Source organism: Pinus tabuliformis, chromosome 7, assembly GCF_031772625.1.
Source record: "Pinus tabuliformis cultivar Carrire ecotype Pingquan chromosome 7, CPIR1, whole genome shotgun sequence".
Taxonomy (NCBI): domain Eukaryota; kingdom Viridiplantae; phylum Streptophyta; class Pinopsida; order Pinales; family Pinaceae; genus Pinus; species Pinus tabuliformis.
In genome coordinates, this window is record NC_142293.1 from 2,035,553,606 (window position 1) to 2,035,576,337 (window position 22,732).

The window sequence follows — 22,732 nt, forward strand, 5'->3', positions numbered from 1 at the left end:
TTTTTCAATAGTCGACTCATCATTTTTTCCTGTAAAAAATTTATTGTTATAAACCATGAAGAGGGTTTTGAAAACAAATCGTTTATTTGGCAAAAATTTGAAATGGCCACAATTCAGTCAATATTACTCAGAATCCCTATTATGACTTGTTTTCGGAAATGGAACAACCATTCTGCATTTTCCCATGTGATAGAGATCTCGATCTAGGCACTGGAATTTCATATTCGTGTTGCAATTGTCCCGCCGTCACAAAAAAAATCTGAAAAAAAAAAAAAAAACGTTGATTTTAAATCAGCAATATCTCCCTCATCCGAACTCCGATTCAACTGATTTTTTTTAATTGGGTATTTTTTCACAAACAACCCAAATCTGCAATTAGATTCTACAAATTTTGCACCAGAACATATAGATCTGATCTGCAAACTCGTCGCCCAAAAAATGTCTGCAACCCAACTGATTATTAAATCAGTGATATCTCCCTCATCTAGACTCCAATTCAATCGTTTTTTTTTTTCAAATTGGGTACTTTTCGCAAAATACCCAGATCTGCAATCAGATTCTACAAATTTTGCACTAGAACGTACATATCTGATCTACAAACTCGCCGCCCCAAAAAGTTCCTGCAAAAAATAAAAATAAAAATCTCCGCTTTGCCCAAGAAAGTGCTTTGATACCACTTGTATTAGATCTGACCTACAAATATATGATAATACCAATATACCCAAAAATAATAAGATAGAAATAAATAGAAATGCTTCACTTTATTGATCAAACCCTTAAGGTAGGGCAACACCATACATTCACTCTTGAAGGAATGAAAACACTTCACAAACCATATGCTTGTCCATACAATATTCTTTGACATCTCTCAATGAAGAGTCTCTAACCTCTATATAGGCCTCATACATACAATACCATGGATCATTACCATGATTCCCTCAATACCATCTATCCAATACAATGGGCTTATTACATTATTGCTAACTAATGTAGTATACCTAGGGGGTATAGTATGGGGTACAGAGAGAGGTACCCAAGAGAATAATGTAATAATGAGATGGGCCATAGTAATAAATAAAGTGGTTAACCTGTATCATGTAAGGGACCACAAGTAGTTAGCAATAATGTAATAAACCCATTGTGTTATTACATTATTCCCTTGGGTACCTCCCTCTATACCCCATACTATCCCCCTTAGGTATACTACAGAGATAATCCTTATCTTAATGAGACATAGGATTATGGATGAACATGGTCAACTTTCATATTGAGACAATCTTCGTCACAATGTGACGTTGGAACATGGTCGATCATGGTTGATTTTCATATCGAAACAATATTTATGACAATGTGACATTCAACCATGATTGACCATGTTTGATTCTATAAAACATGGTTAACCATGATCAACCATGGTTGACCATGATTAACCATGATTGTCCATGATTTTGATATCGAGATAATATTTATCTCAAATTTTATATACTTTGGGTTTATTATATTAATTCATTGGGTTTAATATTATTCCCCTCGGTTTATAATCCCTTGGTTTTTTATTCCATTGGGTTTATAATATCGATCCCTTGGATTTTTTAATATAAGGGTTCATATTCATAGGGTTTAATATTATTCAAAGGGTTTATTGCCAAAAAAGTTTATCCTCTTGATTATTGCCAATAAAAAAAAATCTCAATAATTTAAGTATAGATCACAGAAACCTGAAAATTATAAATCTATATAAACAATTAAATATTTTTCATTTTATATAGTTAATTATAAATTATAAAATCTATTTATTTTTCATTCTATTTAGTTAATTAAAAATTATAAAATATACATAAAAATTATAAAATGAGAAAAAATAATTTTCATTTTATATGATAATAATTAAATTATTTTAAATAAATAAATATATTTTTAACTAAATAATTAATATATTTTTAATTAAATAATTAAAAATAATCTAATAATAATTAAAAAATAATTGAAATTAAACATTTCTATTATCATTTTTTACTTCTTATCATTTTATATTAAAAATATTATTCAAAAATATAAATTATTTTTTTATAATTATTAAAAAATAATTATTTCTTATTATTATTTTAATTATTATTATATTATTTTATTTATTTTTAATTATTTAGTAGAAACTACCTGTTTTAACTGTTGTATTTTACAATTTTAAATTTCATAAACAGGTTAAGCACTTCTATTATCTTAGAATGAAACATGAAGCGTAGATGATAATGGGGTTTTCTATTTTCCCAGCCATTTCTGCGATGCACCCAACTGATACACCAAGAGATCTTCCCAGCAGTGTGCAGTTAAAAGAAAGAAATTTGCATCCGAAGAGATTGGTTCGTCTAGATTCATGTTAGATTAATTATTAAATGGTTACATATATCATATTCGGAGTTTTATAGATTGTTTCATACGATAAAATCAAATTTAAAAGAAATAGAAATCTAACAAAATTTCAGAACTTTTATTTAATGCTTTCTAAAATTTAAATGATTTTCAAATTATTTTTTTAAAATAATCTTTTAATCTTTATTAATAATTATATATTATTTTATAATATTAAAAGTAATTTCATAAAAAATTTATAATGAATTAAGCAAAGTCTTTTGGTAAAAATCACATAAGAAAAATTTTGGCCGACCCGTTTCGAACCAACAAGTGTGGTTCATCATCAAGACCCTAATAAAATTTTAAAACTTTTTATTTAATGCTTTCTAAAATTTAAATGATTTTCAAATTATTTTTTTAAATAACTTCTTAATCTTTATTAGTAATTATATATGATTTTATAATAGTATACTAATATAATTCCATAATACACTTATAATGAATTAAGCAAAGTCTTTCGATAGAAATCACATAAGAAAAAATTTTGGCTGACCCGTTTCGAACCAACAAGTGTGGTTCATCATTGGGACCAGATGATGAACCACACTTGTTGGTTTGAAACGCATCGGCCAAAAATTTCTCTTATGTGATTTCTACCGAAAGACTTTGCTTAATTCATTATGGATCACAGAAGCTTGAATACAAAAACCTATAATGTTTACTTCTGAAATCTTATATCATTCACTTTCAATATTATATTAACAACATAAATCGATATCTACGACAAAATTAACAAAAACATATACGCATTTAATATATATATGAAATGTGCTTTAAGCAATTTTAAACTTAAAAATAAGGTGGCACTAAAATTTATACTCTTGATCTCCCCTTGACGCCGAAATCGCAGGGATTCCAGAGATTCATGGGAGCAGTGAAGTGCCAATAGCTAAGGCGCGAGAGAAGGCGATATGGCGTGAATACCAGAGGGATGACAGAGAGGAGGGGTTGAGCTATTTCTTGCCAGCCAAGAACGCAGTTACCATAAACTAAAACCACAACGTGAATTTCAACCAACTATGACATTTGCATGCATGAATGATTGCCTAGTTTTAGGAGATATAAATTCTCTTCAGCGATAAAATCTTGATGCACGAATAATTTCCCAATTTCAGTTTGACGGGAGAATCATGATATATAATTGCGTTGTAGTATAACGAAATGGTTTTTTTGCTTTGAAAGTCATGGAAATTCTGGCCATATTTTGATAAGATCTGAGAGGGATTTTTGTAAATCTAAATTACAATTATCAAACTTCAAAATTTTAGGTGCTCCATAAATCTTTGATGGTGTTGAATCCACTTCCACCATCAAAAACATGATTCCAACACTACCTCTACAAGCTTTTTTGAATTTTTTTTGCTTAGATTTCGACCACTTTTGGTCATCCAGACAATTCCTCCACCTCGATAGACGACTCCTATAATTTTTGTTTAACCAATACATCTAAATGCCCAAATTACCTGCATTAAACTCAAAAACCACCACAACGGTAGTGATAGCCCAGATGGTATTATCACCTACACCATTCACTCTGATTCGATTTTGCAGAAACCCCAATAGAGGATAGAATGGTGATAACTACCGACGTTGACGTATTTCGAGAGGAGGAAGGAGGAGAAAATTTCTGCGAGCATTTCCATGAGCCAGCTGCGATTCAAAACCCTGAGTCGCCTCAGTTTGTGGTTTCATCCACCGACAAACCTGTCGAAAAGGTTATTTCCAGCACTGAATGCAGTTGGAGGACGGGAGGCTCGCAGAGTGGTTTGATCATATGGAGGAGGAGAGGCAACTGTGGTTGCCGCCATGGCTAATGAAATGATCCATCACTCGTGATTCCTTCACCCATCTAAAACGACAATCCATGCACACACGGTGAAACCGTTGATGAAGCGTTCGGGAGATAGATGTGATGACAGATCGCTTCATTTCAAATAACCTCAACCACAAATTATTTACAAAAATTACATTTCATCGTCGCTTCACTCTCCCTCACGCCATAGCCCTCGATCTGAGACTCAAACGAAGGCATATTCCAGGTTTATTCACGCAGATTGAATCGCATCCGTCCAAATTAAATTACCAAAAAAAGGTCAATGACGCACCATCCAACGAGGCCGCTATAAAAACACATACAATGAACAAAAAAATATTTTATCGTCCATTATAAATAATATAGTTTAATATCAAACTCATAGTCATCAAACAAAAGCATACATAGAGGCCAATATCTCTTGGAGAGCCAAAATTCTTATTCCTCAGTTAAATATTAATTCTCATCAACTTCGTTGTGAAACAGGGCCTTGGAAAAGGCCAAAGGAAGTGTGGGAGAAAAGAGTATGCATTTTTTATTCTTCCGGAAAAAAAAATTTGTTCTTCCGGAAAAGTGGAAACAGAAAAACATTTCATTTTAGAATGTGGGGCCTTCAAAGACAAGAAAAGTTATGCAGATATGCTGATAGCTAGCTCTTGGGATAATCTATTTAGCGAGGGGTTTGTCGATAAGCTGGGAGCATTTATTTTGAAGCTTCACAGAAAAATGATTGAACACATCAAGCAGATGAAGAAGCAATATGTCCCATAAGCTATCTTTAGTCTTGTGGATATAAAATAATTTCTTTCTTTCTATTTTGGAATAGGACTTTTAGAATTTTAATTTAATTAATAAAAATTATTATATAGATGGTAGGGATTTAGCCTGCATAAAATATTGTAAAATATTCTTAGTAGTATACGCAAATAACATTTTAAAAAGTATTATATATATATATATATGTGTGTGTGTGTGTGTGTGTGTGTGGAATTGCTCAAGTTTTATAATGTTTTTAATTAAAATTAACAAACATATATATTTATTTTTGTTGTTTATTACAACTGAAATTATTATTTATTTAAATAATATTTTATTTTTATTTTGAGATTTATGTTTGCTTAGCATTGAAAAAATTACATATTTCCGTCGTACTAAGTTATAGAATGTACCTCTCCACACAACAATGAAACACAATGCAAGTAAAATTATTGAATTTTATAATGCTTTTAATTAAAATTAACCAAATATATATTTTAATTAAATTCATTTTTATTTTTTTATTATTAAACACATTATTTTTTATTTAAATAATTTTTTTACTTTTATTTTAAAGTCATATGTGTCAACTTAAACTTAAAATTGAGATTGCTAAATTGAGTATAAAAAATTACCCTTCATATTGTTATAGAATGTGCCTCTTTAAAAACATAAAAATCTTGATTTTAAAATCAATACTCTTTAGTTATTGTAATATGCCATAATGTTAATTATAATAATAAATTTATATTTTCTAATAATTCAATAAAATTATATGAAATTTATAAGTATTTTTTATTTTTTATTCAGACATACAAATAAAAATATCGTTATCAATTTCCAAGGAAAATATCTATGTTACACTCACTGTGGGGATGAGGGATGAGTTTCCGGGATGGCTAGAGCGCATCTCCAAATTTTCAGGGGATGACAGGTTGGGGGCAGCAAGTGTGGCAACTAATTTTTATGTTTATTAAAAAATTAAAATTAAAATAAAATTTAGTATTTCAACACAAACATGAATGATAACTTAAAATATAAAAATTAGCACTATTATTAATTTTGAAATTCAAATTACAAAATAAAACACTAAAGTTTAATACTATCTAATCATCATTGCGCATCATAAAAACAAATCTCATCATCATTGCCCATTGTCAAGAACTTAAAAGTACTATTAGTCTACTACAACCTACAATATACTATTGTCTACATAATCATTTTATGATGCATGATGAATCATTTCAAAATTTAGATAGTAGCTAAACTTTAAAGACTAAAGGTAAAATTTAATAAAGCTATAAACATGAACAAGTCATTAAAATTTAATTATAAATCCCAAATTAAAAGTCTAAAAATTGAGAACCTTGCTCATGAGCCATCAATGTAATGTATATCATAATCATTCAGAATCACTATTATTTACTGAGCACAAAGAGAATTATCATCCCATCTATTTACCTTATAACATTAAGGGTTAAAGATGAGTTAGCCATTGTAATGTTTATTTCAGGAGTAACAAAGTTATGTACAAAATTAATAATGTCATAAAGTGAAATAAATTATATGTAATAAATAATGTTGATGTTAATGTATTCAGGGAATTAGTTGATTGCTTCCTAAAATGAATAATGGAACTTGCTACATATATAGACAACACCACTAGTAATTCAGTAACACATTGATATATCATCTTATCTCTCATCTAGTCTCTCTTGCTCGTCTCTTGCATATATTTAACATGGTATTAAAGTCATGGTGATTGTGGCATAGGGAAATTTCAAAGATTCATGCCAAGAAAAGGTTTGTCATAGACATGGAGAAAGAGACAATTTCAAATTGAAGACAAATTAATTCATGGAGTATAGTGACTTTAAATTGTAAACATGAATAAGTCATTAAAATTTAATTATAAATCCCAAATTAAGAGTCTTAAACTTCACCCTGTCGCTCAACTCTTGCCTCGTCTGTAACCTTCGCTCGAGTTCTCTTAGCGTTGTTTACCTTTTCCACCATGAATGGAGTTCTTTGTTTAGTGTTTAGCTTCGTCTGTCATCTCAAACTTCGCTCGACTCTTACCTGCAACCCTCGCAGCCTGTGTTTACTTGCAGCCTTCGCTGGAGCACAATGTTTACCTACAACCTTCACAACTTGTGTTTACTTTCGTCGTTGTGTCCCTATAACAATGTTTACCTTCTTCGTCGTCGTGTACTATAGTGTGTAGTATGCGATTTAGTTTAGTGTGTATGCAATAGGTTTAGTTTAGTTGATAAGTTTAGGTTTCAAAAATTGTTTTTTATTTTTTGACTTTAAAATTTAGAACTTAGGTTTTCAAATTTATTTATTTTAATTTAATTATTTTTTAAGTTTAATGTGCATGATATTGGAAGATGTCCTAAAGTCCTCCGAAAAGCCCCCAATTTTTGAGGGACGGCTTAGAAGTCCCCAAGTCCCCAGTGGAATCCCCGACCAATTGGAAAAGTTTCCAATGAGTTCCAAAGTACTCGAAACATCGAGACAAAGGGAACGCCATAAATTTTGGTGGAAACATGTCCCGTGCAACATTTCCTATAAATTCAAAAACAAATATTTAAAAGTTAAAAATCAATTACAAGTTATTTGATTTTTTCATTATTTATATATACACACAAATTAAATATTCCTGATTTCAATAATATTCATTTTGATATATATATATATATATATATATATATATATATATATATATAACATCTTGTAATCATATTTTTTTTTAAAAACTATAAATATTAGTTAATTATTTTATAAAATATTATAATATTTTATATAACATGTTTACCTATTTTGAAAGCCCGCCCCTTATAATTAATTGCTTTTAATATTATTAACAGATCTTTCATTGAAGATTTAGATTTTAACTTGGTATCTTTATTACATATTTAATAGGTTCGAAATACTATTTTTAAAACTCATACAGACTAATTACCTATTTAGTATGTTATCAATAATATTTTTAAAACTCATGCCACTTAACTACAACTACATGTTTAATTTGCTGAAAATGTTGTACTACCCATATTTCATATTTTAAAAAAAAATATAATAGAAAAAAAGGATTTGGAATGGTCAGCAAAAATTAAATAAATATTAACATTGAGGAATGTGGTGTGTGGGTTTTTCTTCTTGTAGACATGTACAGTAGGAATCCATATCTATTTAATATTCTAATTCATAAGATACATCAGCGATGGCCTTTTCCAACTGTCATCACATATAAACAATCTCTAAACTCAGAAAGTCCTGCCAACTGGAGGCGTCACAAAACTGCATGTTGTAATGGATACGCAAGTATCAAAATAGTTCAATAATGTCGCTGTAGTTTGAGTTGTCGGTTATGTGCATTCCAGCTCAGGGTTATCGATGAGACTCACATTCTAAGAAAGTTTGAATCTAACGTGTCGGACAAAATTTCATTTCTCATTTTCAAGTGTTTTTGGAATATTTTGGAAATCTGATGGATGGAGAAAAGTCAAATAGTTTACTTCGTTTTTTTTTTTATCAGATTTCCAAAATATTTTGGAATCTACAATCAAGATAGAGATAGAGATGGTTTGTTAATTTACAATGATTGTGTTGTATTTGAAATTCTGAATCCACGTGCTATTATCTTGAATCCTTCAACTGGAGTGTGCTAATCATATTTCGGAATCTACAATCAAGATAGAGATGGTCGTTTTAAAAGTGTTTGTTAACTTACAATGATTACATTGCATCTAAAATTCTGAATCCATTAGCAGGCATGTTATTATCTTGAATCCTTCACCTGGAGTGTGCTAATCTGTAGTAGAATTTTTTTCCTTATTGCAATTCTGATATCAGTTCTATAAACATTTTAGATATAATCAAAGTTTCACCGTGATTTAAATTTCATGGAGGGTGAAACTATCTCTTTTAGAGCTTTTCCTCATAATAGACCTAAAATTTATCATCAAAAATTTGATAAATGTTTCGAATCGATGAAAACTTCATCCTCAATTCTGAGCCAACCCACAAAAATTCAATAAAAATTCACATCAAGGAAAACTTTAATCTCAATTTGAATCAATCTATATCATCAAAAATTCAATAAAAATTTCAAATTATCATCATTCTCATTATCCAAATTTAAGGTCACAGCCAAGCCAGACACCAAATTGGTGTATGAGACCCCTTGTTTGTGGGACAAAGGACCCACTTCCGTGCAGTGATTTGACTGCTAAGTCTACGAAAGCATATATATTCCAAAGTTCTGAACTCCTCCGTGGTGAGTCCTCTCTAGTTATGAAGAAGAAATGTTGACATTTTATATCATTGACATTAAAAAAGAGGCTAAGAAAAGGAAGCAATCAAGTAAAACAACATAAAAGGCAATCAAGTAAAACAACATAAAAGGTACTTATATAGTTTGTTATTAGGGAATTGTCTATCTTATGAAGAAGTATCAAACATCTTTAATGGGGCATTGAAAAATGCATTACTCCTCACCGCCAACCTCTTTAATTGTACAAAATTTGCAAATAATATCTTGGTTTGAATATTGAAATTGTAAGATTGCACTCTCGTTTGATTGAATGTAAATCTGAGCCCATCCTATATAGTTGATAATAAAAAGGAGGCTAAAAGAATGAAGCAATCAAGTAACATAACAGACCCTTATGCAATTTGTCATCAAGGAATAGTGATCTTACGAAGAAGAGTCAAACATCTTTAATGAGGCATTGGAAAATGCATTACTCCTCAATGTCAAACACTTTAATTGTACATAATTTGCAAATACTATCTTGGTTTGAATAGTGAATTTGTAAGATTGCACACTTGTTTGATTGAATGGAAATCTTAGGCCATGGAACCAATGTTGTTGTAGACATCTATATTTGACTCTTGGAAGCTCTCTCAACATAGGCCAGTAACATAGCACTGAGTTACTAGAGGACGGAAGTAGATTCACTTCACTTGAATATTGTCCTGGTTAGCATGGTTGAATTTTGTGTTCAGAGAAAGAAAAAGGGATATTGTCCTTGTTAGCATGGTTGAATTTTGTGTTCAGAGAAAGAAAAAGGGAGAGAGCATTCAAAGAGACCCTAGAATTTTTTCAAAAGAAGCAAAAAGGAGAGAGCATTGAAAGATTCTATATAAGAAGGAAGACGATCATTCAAAATACATATGGACCACAAGAATGTAAATACTTCTAAAACCCAACATTATTTCCTCCTCAATGCACTCTAAGAAGGATGTGAAGCAATCATTTAGAGGTTGAATTTTAAGTGTCCAAATATGTGATGCTATTAGTAATGAGAAATCATCGGAAGATTCGCCATACCAAGGAAGATGAACAGTGAAAATACCTACGAACCACAACAATTTAGATACCTCTAAATAGCGGTATCGTTTCCTCCTCAATGTGAGAAATATGTGAAGCAATCATTTAAGGGGTTGCATGTAAGTGTCCAAACATGTGATGTATGAAGAAACAATTTGTAACTCAATAAATTTTGGTGCATAGAGATCAAAACGTTGTGGGATGCACACTAATGTTTGGGTGGAAGAGACGTGTCAGTGATATCTATAACTCAGATTAAATAGAGAAAATCTGTCATTCCACTTTTAATATTAAAAAATTTAAAAACATTCCCTCTTTCGAATATATTTGTAGGTAATTATAGTCACTTGTTCAACCTTTCCCTCTCTACAAAACAAAAATAATAGCAATCAAAACATAAGTTAATCTTGTACTAAAAGGTCTCTTTCCAACGACAATTCTAACAAGAATTTCACAAAAAATTGGGGTGATCAAAGTTCTACCATAATCCAAATTCTGTGCGTGGTGGAATAATGCCCTAAGGGTTTTTGCCCAACTCTAAATCAACTCAAATCCGTGAAAAATTGATTGGCATTGTGGATTCATGAAGACTGACTCCATGTGTGACCAGTTTCTAGCAGGGGAATGGAAGTTTGCTACAAAATTAGAATAGTTCCATCAAAACATCATAGAATAGCTTCTACTTGAAATATCTTGTATGATTATATATCTCATTCCCTTCCTCATCATGTTCGATAACAGGGAGAGGATCATTGGCACTCAAAAGCAGTGTTTTTCTCAAAAATTCCATAAAAAGAATCTGGTCAAAAAACCCACCCATAGCATAGTTCCAGGTTAAGAGCGGGCTTAATGGTTAAGAGCATGTGTTTCCTCCTAAGAGATCACAGGTTCAAAACCAGAAAGGGTAGAGTATGTATGCCTTTGTAGACTTAGTAGTCAAATTGCTGCACGGAGGTGGGTCCTTTGTCCCACAAACAACAGGGGTCCCTTGTCCTACAAGCAAGGGGGTCTCATACACCAATTTGGTGTCTGGCTTGGCCTGTGACCTTAATATTGGATAATAATAATAATAATTATGATCCAAGTTTCATAATAGTGCAACTTTGCCCCAGGGTTTTTGGCAATTCTGAATTGACTTGGAAACTCTAATTTTTTTGACACACAATGGATCAAAGAAAACTTTGCCCTTGATTTTTCACAAAATCAAACCCCCGCTTAATAGCTCAACCTGCTGGTCTGCCCTACATGCTAGCCAGAGCTAGGTCCGCAGTTCAACTCCTTGGACAGTTGCTTGTGATTTGGTTGCCACGTTAGTTTTAGGCAAAACTGTTCAGTACTCTACCAGACCAGGGAATGAGCAGTATCATAATACTCTCTAGGGATGGGATTCCACTATCGTAATGGAAACCAAAAATATCCAAGTTATGATGATTGGATCTATGCTAGTTTATTGTTGGACCATAGCTCAATGTTATTAGTTGGACCATAGCTCAATGTTATTAGTGTGGGCAATCAAGAATGGACCAAGGAATGTTACTGTAGTTTGTGTAAACTTGATTCGGTTAAGTTATCAATGGTTTTTGGGCTCCAGGTTTATGAGAACTCATGGTTTTGTCTATGGTATTCATCTTCAATGTAGCCTATTTTAAAACAAATAAACCCGTAGCATCCCAGTAGCAAAAGCAGTGTCTTTAGACAGCACCATTTCTCTAACCAGGAAGTGGGATGCTAACAAGGAAGCCATCATCCTGGCTAACTGATCTCTTGATTTTGGTCTAAGTAGAATGATTGATTATAAATAAGATGAAGGAAGAGACTATTCATGTAGCAAACGGCCCTTGTTTCCAGTGAGTTTATAAATACAACAGGGATTTTGACAAATTGTTCCCAAATTTTAATTACTAAAACTTAAATTACAGTGTATAGTAGTTTCAATTAAAATGAGGTCTACGAAACTGCTGGATGACTTAAATGGCGAGTGTTCCATTTCCACGCCGACGCAATGTGCACGCTGGAGACTACTCAATAATATATGTTGTTCCCGTTCAAACGACTAGTCGGGTCGAATTCATGATATGTGTGTTGAAATTGACATATGAAATATTTTATTTAATCCGAAAACGAAGTGCACTTAAAAAAACGCGTCCCACCTCCACTGGATAACCCATCCTTCAGGACGGAATCATTTTCACACGACGCCAAGAAGAATCCACGAACTCCGCGTCTGCACGTCAAATTTTGAACGGGCCTTGGCCGGCCGCAGTCAACTGCGCTCAGACTCCAAACATCCACCTCTCGTCTTTTAAAACCATTGATCGCCCTGGAATTGCTGTTATGCTGGCTACCAGAATTCTCCCCGCTAGATTCTTATAAATGGGCAAGAACCTCTCTCATGGTATTCATTTCTTTGCTAATGTGGTATTAGAGCAAAGAGGTCATTGACTAACAGGTTGGTAATCATGGAGAAACGCTCAGCCTCTAAGTTCACATTTATCTGGAAATCGAGTACTCAATTAAGTACATCATCTACTACTCTATGGCTCGTGTTGGGCTTAATACTTATTTCAGCAAACTCTGCAGGTTCGTCGACCCCGCACATTCATGAATTTATTTTTTTATATACAGAAATCACTTATTTTTCAGCATAAGCTTGGAACTGTATAACTCCTGAAGAGAAGAAGAGATTTTAAATTCATAAAAACTATTCCAAGATGCTGCATATCCAACTGTTTACTACCCAGTTTATTATCTCACACACCCACACAACATAACGCCCAGAAATACAATTAGAATCCAGCCTCGGCCCCCACTATAGGAAACTCCCATCACTCTACGGCTCAACCCCAGATCAATGCTCGCACAACCATGTAAAATTACAAAATGCATAGTAGAGTGTACGATATCATCTCATCCTAGAGGCTAATGATGCCTGAAACCATATGGTTTTTTTACAGAGGTTAAACCACAATTCAATGCCCTCACAACCATGTAAATTTACAAAATGCATAGTAGTGTATGATATCATATCATCATGTAGACTATAATGTCTGAAACCATATCGATGTTTTACAGATGCTTTTGATCCTCTGGACCCAAATGGAAACATTACCATTAAATGGGACATCATGTCTTGGACCGGTGATGGCTATGTTGTGAGTAATCTTACCTGTACAAAAATGGAGATTACATATGCCTTATAGCAATTAAACATATTGATATGGTGGTGGTGGTTTTGATCATCTGCAGGCCACGGTAACCTTGTCGAATTATCAGCTGTACAGACACATACAGAGTCCCGGATGGCACTTGGGCTGGACTTGGGCAAAGAAGGAAATATTATGGTCGATGTTTGGTGCAGAAGCAACCGAGCAAGGAGATTGCTCTCGTTTTAAGGGCACCCCTCCCTACTGCTGCATGAAGACACCTACCATTATCGATATGTTGCCAGGAGTTCCTTACAATCAGCAGGTTGCAAATTGCTGCAGAGGGGGAGTCATATCAGCTTATGCTCAGGATCCTGCCACTTCAACGGCAGCATTCCAAGTCGTCGTTGGCAACACTGGGACAAGTGCTAAAACTATTAAATTGCCCAAAAATTTCACTCTCAACACACCTGGCCCTGGATATACTTGCAGTCCTGCCAAGGTCGTCAAACCCAGCCAGTTTATCAGTCAAGATGGCCGTCGCCGCACTCAAGCTTTAGGTAAGCACATTCATCTCTAGCACGGCATAAACCCATCTGTAAACTTTAGATTGGTTTGTGCACCTTGCTTCTCTCGATACCTTTTTGGGATTACTATATATGATCCCCATTTTCTATGAGCTTTGTTTAATGTGATTATCGGATTTAACTTGTTGCAGTGACCTGGAAACTGACCTGCACATATTCACAATTTATAGCTCAGCGTGCTCCTACGTGTTGTGTCTCCTTTTCGTCTTTCTACAATGACACCATTGTACCCTGTCCAGTATGTTCCTGTGCCTGCCAGAACAATATCACTCAGCCGGGCACTTGTATCAAGTAGGCCAATCCTACCAAATACTTACAGAGCGCTTTTAGTTTTACATTTTATGAGCAGGAAAGAGAGATCATAGATTATTTTGTTGTGTTGCAGGGGAGATTCCCCATATCTCCAGACACCGGGTATAAACACACCCCAGAACAACACACCTCTTATACAGTGCACACCTCACATGTGCCCAATTCAAATACATTGGCACGTCAAGCTCAACTACCAATTGTACTGGAGGGTGAAAGTCAGTATTACAAATTTTAACTACAGAATGAATTACAGTAACTGGAACATTGTTCTTCAGCATCCAAATTTTGACAACTTGACTGAAGTTTTCAGTTTCAACTACCAGCCACTGATTCCGTATGGGTCTCTGAGTAAGTAACCCATTGCCACTACAGCTTTATAATTTTCTTTCTGCTTTCTCGAGAAAACCTATCAATTTTGCACTGGAATTTTATAGTTATCTCCAGTCATGTTTTATGTCTTTGCCGGTGCCTTGCCAGATGATACTGCATTATTTTGGGGAGTCAAATACTACAATGATATGCTTATGGAAGATGGACCAATGGGGAATGTCCAGTCTGAACTGCTACTCCAGAAGAATTCGCAGACATTCACTTTCAAACAGGGATGGGCATTTCCTCGAATGGTGTACTTCAATGGTGATGATTGTGTAATGCCATCACCAGATCAATATCCAACACTCCCAAACAGTGCCCCTGTCCTGGAGAGGGGAATGTCCTTAGGTTTAACTGTTTTAGCTTTGGCTGCTACATCCCTGCTGGTATTCATATAAAAGTCTTGAAAATACACAGAAGCTGGCAGGCATTAACTTTTTTCCCATGAATCTGTTGTTGTAATGACAAAGAAACTGTTCTTGATGTAGCTTGTAATCAAGTTCAAGGAAACAGAGATTGGCTTCCTTGTGCATTTTGGTCTGTGGTTATATATGGAGATTCTTTCTAATGAAATGACTAGCTAGTAACATTGTAGATGATTCTTCAATTACGCAGATTTTATATACTGGTGAGAGCATATTTGATTCCGCAAGATTACCAATTTACCATGTGGAAAGAAATATCTTTGAGGTACCATGTTTCAGTCACATTTCCATAAGTTGGGCCAGAGATGCTCTATATACTGTAGTTACACAATTAGTAATACCGCATATCGGAAGAACCTTTTGTAAGATGACAAGGTGAATGAAATCGGCGTATTTCGTTTCATTCATCAGGGGGATTGATGAAGAAATTCTATAATGCTTTATTACTAAATATAATGCAAATATAAATATTAAATATAATACAAATAAATTGTGCTGGTTATTATCATGTTACGTGATGTTGCTTTCAAAGACATTCGTATTGAAATGATTTCCCTGTATTATTCATCATTTTCACATCAATTTTAGCTATTGCTGCTTTAGAATTGTTGGAAGGCCTGTGTATAATTCTGGACTATGTCCGTGATTAAACACAACATGAAATCTAGTTTCATGCAATATTGAGCATGTACAATGTAGTTCAAATAGCATCTCGAGCTAGAACTTTCAGTCTCTTGGTACACTCTTGCCTTTCTAATCAAGGTTTTAACATATATGATAAATGGAAAGGAATGCCATCCTATTGAATAATAAAGATAGATGATGCTTGCCATGCCAAAGGGCACTTGAGGAAAGATTGCCCAAGACTTGAGCCTCAGGGAGAACAACACCCAGCCACCAAAAAAAGGAGGGTGGAGACAGATCGCAGATAAAGAGGCTCAGCCCCAACCAGCTCAGCAAACCCAAAGGGCAAGGATGGGGGAGACAAGTAATCCCTCAAGGAAACTAGATCAGAGTGCCTAGCCTCAGTCATAGGTAGTGAGAGAGAATAGTCGAAAGCTTTCCTCTATAGGCCCTCAAAATTGATGCGAATATTGACAACCAGTGTCTATGGAAACCCAACCAATACAAACCAAAGAACCAGTGTCTATGGAAACTGAACCAATACAAACCAAAGAGCAGGACGAAACAGTGGAATTTCTATGGTTTTATTGCACCTTAACTGTATCCTTATTTCAGAGGTGCATAAAAGAGTCAGGACTTGAACAATGAGGAGATGATGGATTTGACAAAGGAGGCTCCCCCTTGTTGATATCAGAACCTGGGCCCTAGGAGAAATTATCGATATGGATGAGTCTCCAAAAATTTTCAGCCAGCTAGGAGAATTTCCAGACTCCACTGGACCTGAACACAGGCTAGGAATATAGATGCTTCCTCTTGATCTCTGCAGTATTGAGTTGCCCTAGTATACTCTTACCTGTATGAAGTTCCCTAACCTCAGTAGTCAAGTTGCTTATGACTTTTGGAACTTTAGTTTCCAGCAAACTTGTCAGCATTCACAGACCCACCCCCCGGTGAATGTACCCAGTACCCAGTACCCAATTTGGGAGTGGGTACCCACCCAAAATATTCTGGAGTACCTACGCATGCTACCTTCTGCCAAAAAAATAGGGACATGCCCTGATCTGGGTACTCAAACACCAAAATTGGCTTCTCTGAGGGAAACTTTTGCATTGAAAATATATGCTGTCAAAAAAAAAAATGGCAGCACACACCTCCCCCCCCAAAAAAAAAACCCTAGACCATAACTTCCCAAACAGTCACAAACTCTAAAGCACAAAAGGCACACTTCAATTTTATCATTTCATTTTAAAATTGAAGGGAGAAACAGTCCAACAGTGGAAAAGAAGAATGATAAGGATTTTCGTGTTACCTTTTTTGTGGAAAATCCATTAACAGTGATAGATAGTGAAGTGGACAATCGATTTTGGTGATCAAATCTTCCATTGTAAGTATATTTTCTCAGCATTTTAAGCAAATCGAATGTTGAGATTTAATTTTAGATTTCTGTTTTTCCTTTTAAAATCTTCATCTAAATTTACTCAACATGGTTTCATCAAATCGTCTCTATCCATTGTGGAACATGTGAAGTGGACAAAGGAGGCCAAGAGTGGAGGGGAAACAACATCCATTCAATGCAAGCTTTGTCCTGCATATTGGAAAGGCAGCTATACTAGGGTTAAAGCCATTTTATGCGCATTCCAAAAAATGGCATTGAGCCTTGTAAATGTGACCCTCAAGACGCTACTGAACTCCCCACTGCACAAAGTGAGCAGCAAAGGGCTGATCATTTATCACCCGAGAATACAATCTCATGACCATGATTGGCATGATCATGCCCTAATGTCAATGATGAATCTGGTTCTGAAGATTTTGGGAATGAGCATGTGAATTGTGAATCATGAATCTCAAATTGTCAACTGATGAATTGCTGAATGGCATATGTTTCACTATGAAGTTGAAGATTGAACGATGTATGATTTAAATGATGAATTTCATCTGAAAATGAATACAAAACATGTCTTATTTTTATTTATTTTTTTCATACATATAAAATTTTATTTGTATACTTCTGATGTGCCCCTGTCCCTGGTTTCAAAAGTGCCACACCCGCACCCACATTCCCTGGAAACTTAGGTTTCTAGAATCATGGTCATGTTCACATAACAAAATTCAAATGTATTGGAATACAGGAATTATTACCTGGAATGTCGGGTGATATAAAAATCCCTACAATACATGCATAAAAATAAATCAAGTCATTAGACCCTAGAGTGCTCCAGAAGTTCTAATTGAATGTCACTTATTGGATATTGACACTAGCAACATAACAAACTGAATATGGTTGAGAACTAGATTACATTTATCATCCCATAACTCAATGGGAAAAGATGTTCTGATGCTTTGGAAAGAGAACAGGATAGATATGAGTCATTCTGCAGTAGAAGAAAATGATCATGCTTGTGTTTGCAAGTTAAGAATCAAGGGAAGAAAACAAATTTGTTTTAGTGTTAATGATTCAATCTGTTCAAACAAAGCATGGTTCTCAGCAGCAACCTCAGAGATGACTAACAAAGGAGAGTTTCCCCTAGGGAAAGTGATTTGTAACTTCGCTTTTCTATGTATTGAGGATCAGTGCAAGTGATGTCAGAGCTCTTTCTTCAGCTCAAAAGTGGAAGAATTTTATTTTTTTGCATATTTTTCAAGGAAAAAAGAGGATAGCAGTATTCAAATCCATTGTTGAAATTGTTTACGCAGATTCTAAAGAAACTGGATGTAGGTCTGAGTTCAACTCGCAAAAATACCTAGGTTCAAAAAAAAAAGATAGTCCAAACCGGAGTCGGAAAGTGAAGATATCACTTATTTAAAATCAGTTATTGTAAGGTTTTTTCAGTGATCCACAGATGGGAAAGTGGATATCTTTTGATAGAGTGCCTAGATTTTTGTCAAACCAGTGCCAGCAGATGCGGAATAACTATGGAATTTCATAATTGTGGTTATAATAGAGATTCCAAGAAATAATGAGGGAGTTATGATCATTTCAAATTTGTCACTTCAAAACCGTAGCTGCATGAAGGAACTCGATTGAAAAGTAAGTTATTTTTCAAAACCTGATATCTATTTTCATGTTATAGCAAGAAAGATGTATTTTATAGGAAAAGATGATGGTCCTAGTGATGAAGAATGCAAATGGTGTTGACGCATCCTCCACACCATAACCGCCATTGGGTATGAAATATCTCTACATGGACGTCATTTTCCATTTTGTGAGATCTGTTATCCCTTTACAAGATCTGGAAGCATGGTTTGACCCTCAAACAACATGACCATCGCAGGGTTTGACCTGTTTCAAATATCTCTTCTTGCTTCTTGCTCTTCGGAAAGGGTATGAAAGACACAAGATTTCCCATAAGATCCCTTATCATTGAACTTGTATAAACCTAGCATCAATATTACCTAGGTTGAGCTCATGCCTCATTTGAATTGAAAGTGGCGAGACAGGACCAAAATGGTTGATCCTTGGAAGGCCAAGATCTATGAAAGATGCAAGTGATCCTCAGTGCCAAGTCTAGGAGGGTCTCGTTACCTCCTAATTTAATGATTTCGATGAGGTCTTTCAAGGTGCTAAGGTGGTGCCTCACAGGATAAGTTCCCACTATCACCTCGACACAAATCCCCGCTCTTTAGACTAACTCCAATAAAACCGAGACTTCCCTACTACAAACAACACACTCCGACAAAGGTAAGTAGACCAATGCCTATTTGGTAATGCAATTTAAGAGTTAATTTCATTATTGCTAGATATGATATATTAATAAGTAGTTTTCTCTTTTTTCCCTCTAAAATTTGAGGATGTAATATAGTCTTATTTTATTATTTCCACTATTATTTTATAATATTCCTTAGAAGGCGCATTTTAGACCTCAAAATTTCTCTAATGTGATCTCAAGTGAAGTGATATCTAATCTCAGTTATCAATCACTTTGAGATTAGGGTTAGGGTTATGGTTTTAGCTCAATGTAAAGTTATAAAAGCAAGGTGAGGGAGAAGGAGAAATGCTATTAATTTTAGGATAACAATGGTATGTTCTATGCTTTGAGCAATTTTACTTCAATTTTCTTTATTAGCCCAATATCATATCCAATTTAGCAATCACGTCAACATGATAGTAAAATGCCGATAGAAGTTAGAACATAAACAATAACAGTAGAAGACAAGCCAACACAAGAGGACACAAGATATGGCACCCGTCAAGGACAAACCCCAATGTGGGGAAACCCTTGATCGATTCTTCTTATAATTCTTCAAAAGTTCAGCAGAGAGAGAGTACAATTTATAATATTCACTTGCCCAAACTGATTAGTCAAAATAGCAGAAACAGAAAGCCCTAACCAAAAATTCAATGTTGGTCAACAGGGTTGAAATTGACCTCCAAAACAGCTCAGTTAACCTTGGTCAACTCGGCCTCCAATAGCAAGATAATGTAGCATAAACAGTCTGAAAATAACCAGTCAAATCTAGTCAACAAAAGTCAACGCAACACCCTGAATTAGGGCAGTCAACATTGGTCAACACAAGGGTCAAACTGCCTCAGTTTTTGTGCCCAAAATAGGGCCCTGTGCAAATAGAAGTCGCCCTCACAAAACCGAAGTCAAACATGTAGAAAGTTTGAATAATAAACACTTATTCAACAGAGATTATCCTGATCATGCACTATTGCGGAATACATGCATAATACATAAGCTCCTCTATGTTGATCATCAATTTAGCAGCATCAAAGACAATGAAACATCAATCGCATGCACACATTAACACAGTATGTATCCCGGGGAAAGCTTACAGCTGAAAACCCCACACTATCTGTATATTAATGATTGAGAACATGTAACATTACATAGTACAATACTCCTCACAAGTATCCAGCACTATCTCCACCTGTTACACACAAAACTAGCTCAGATCCAAACAAGTCACAGGTTCAAATCTCCTCCGCTGCTTTGCCTGCCTCTATTGCACAATACCCGCTGAGAATCACTCACACTGGAAATCACGTGAGCACAGGCTATTCTACTGGGCAATCATCATGGGCATACTCAATACATTGCTTGTGCAAGATCTCATGCACAACTATAGTCACAACTGATAGCAATCTCAACCTCTAACACCTGTCTCCACTGAACTGTACATGCACTAAGTTAACTGATGTATTCTTCAGTTGCATTATGAGTTAATAATTAGTGAATTAATTTAATCAATTAATTCACATCACTCATCACTAGTCTATTTGCAGTTAGACTAATTACAACTAGTTTAACCAAGTCAAACTGAACACAACTCCATCAACTCCACATCCAACTCCACAGAACTCACATGCATGAGTTCTAACTGATGTCCTGCATGCAATAGCTCAACTGACTCATAAGAAAAGCGTATTTCCTTCTGACAATTGCATGTGCCACATCTGTAGCTCAAACTGAAGTGCTCCAAGAGGATAAGATAATGTTTATAGTCCAAATATTATTATGAGACAATAATATTTGACTTTTCTATTTTTGACTAGCAGTCTAAAAATAGACTCTGATCACTCCTGCTGTGATCCAAAAATAGAAGTCCATCTATTTTTCCCAACATGACCAATCATCCATAAACAGCATACTGCAACTCATAGACCATGATCCATATGTCTAAAAATAGACTTTGCGCCATAATTTGCCTGCGGCCCACTTAGTGAAGGCGACTCCTTTCCACTAAGCTCCATCATCTTGTTGCATTCTCAACACTCCCTCTCAACAAGATATGGATTATCAGCAACCCCTATCCTGCCTCAGTGGTATTCGAATTTGCTCCTGGTGAGCGCCTTCGTCAAGATATTAGCATCCTGATCCTCCGTTGGAATGTATGAAAGTAACATGATTCTCCGCTGCACACAATCTCTGATATGATGGTACCTAATGTCAATGTGCTTCAATCTATCATGAAATACAGAATTAGCCGAGAGTTTAATGCAACTCTGGTTATCACAGTAAATCACAGTAGGCTCCAAGTAAGAACCGAACAAACCGACCAGGATCTTCCTCATCCATATAGCCTCGCATGCAGCCAAACTTGTTTCCATATACTCGGCCTGTGCTGAACTGAGTGCCACGGATCTCTGCTTCCTACTGTACCAAGAAACTGTGTCGACCCGATACTAAAGACCCCTCCTGATGTACTCTTTCTGTCCATTGGGCTCCCTACCCAATCTGCATCCGTGAAGCCACATAGCTTCACCTCATCCTCCTGTCTGTACCACAATCCATATCCCGATGTGCCTCTCAAATAACGCAATACATGCTTGCCTGCCTTCCAAAAGAGCTTGGTTGGCTTAACCATAGCTTGTGAAAGCTGGTTAACAGCATAGCATATATCGAGTCGTGTATTGACCAGATACATAAGCGACCCCACCAACTGTCGATAAACAGCGGCATCCACTTCTGCCGAAGTGGCATCCTCCTTCCTCCAACCTCCAGGAAGAGGAGTATCAACAGGCTTGCAGCCATGCATGTTGAACTTCTCCAGTATCTCCCGAGCATACTTACCCTGAGAAACAAATAGTCCATCACTGCGCTGCCAAATTTCCAATCCCAGGAAATAATGAAGGAGGCCCAAGTCCTTCATCTCAAACTCCTTAGCAAGATCATCCTTGCATGAACGTATCAACAGCTCATCACCCGTTAGAATCAAATCATCTACATAAAGTACAATGATAAGCAACTTACCCTCCACCACAATCTGGTATAGGTTAGGATCCGCCTCACTCTTGGAGAATCCAAGTCCAGTGAAATAACTGTCTATCCGTGTGTACCAAGCACGTGGTGCTTGTTTCAACCCATACAGCGCTCTCTTGAGCTTGCACACATGCGACTCGCTGCTGAAGATCTCAAAACCTTTGGGTTGTTCTATGTACACCTCCTCCTCAATGATTCCATTGAGGAACGCAGTCTTCACATCCATCTGATGAATGTGCCACCCCA

General features: G+C 35.3%; 1 protein-coding gene across 1 annotated transcript; it reads left to right on the forward strand.

The window, feature by feature from the left end:
• Positions 1–12,380: 12,380 nt before the first annotated feature.
• Positions 12,381–15,178, forward strand: LOC149256677 (COBRA-like protein 4). Its single transcript, XM_089460818.1, has 6 exons — positions 12,381–12,899; positions 13,392–13,471; positions 13,566–14,022; positions 14,181–14,340; positions 14,435–14,709; positions 14,839–15,178. The coding sequence occupies exons 1-6, from the start codon at positions 12,779–12,781 to the stop codon at positions 15,129–15,131; spliced, it is 1,386 nt and encodes a 461-aa protein (XP_089316944.1). The 5' UTR covers positions 12,381–12,778; the 3' UTR covers positions 15,132–15,178.
• Positions 15,179–22,732: the final 7,554 nt, after the last annotated feature.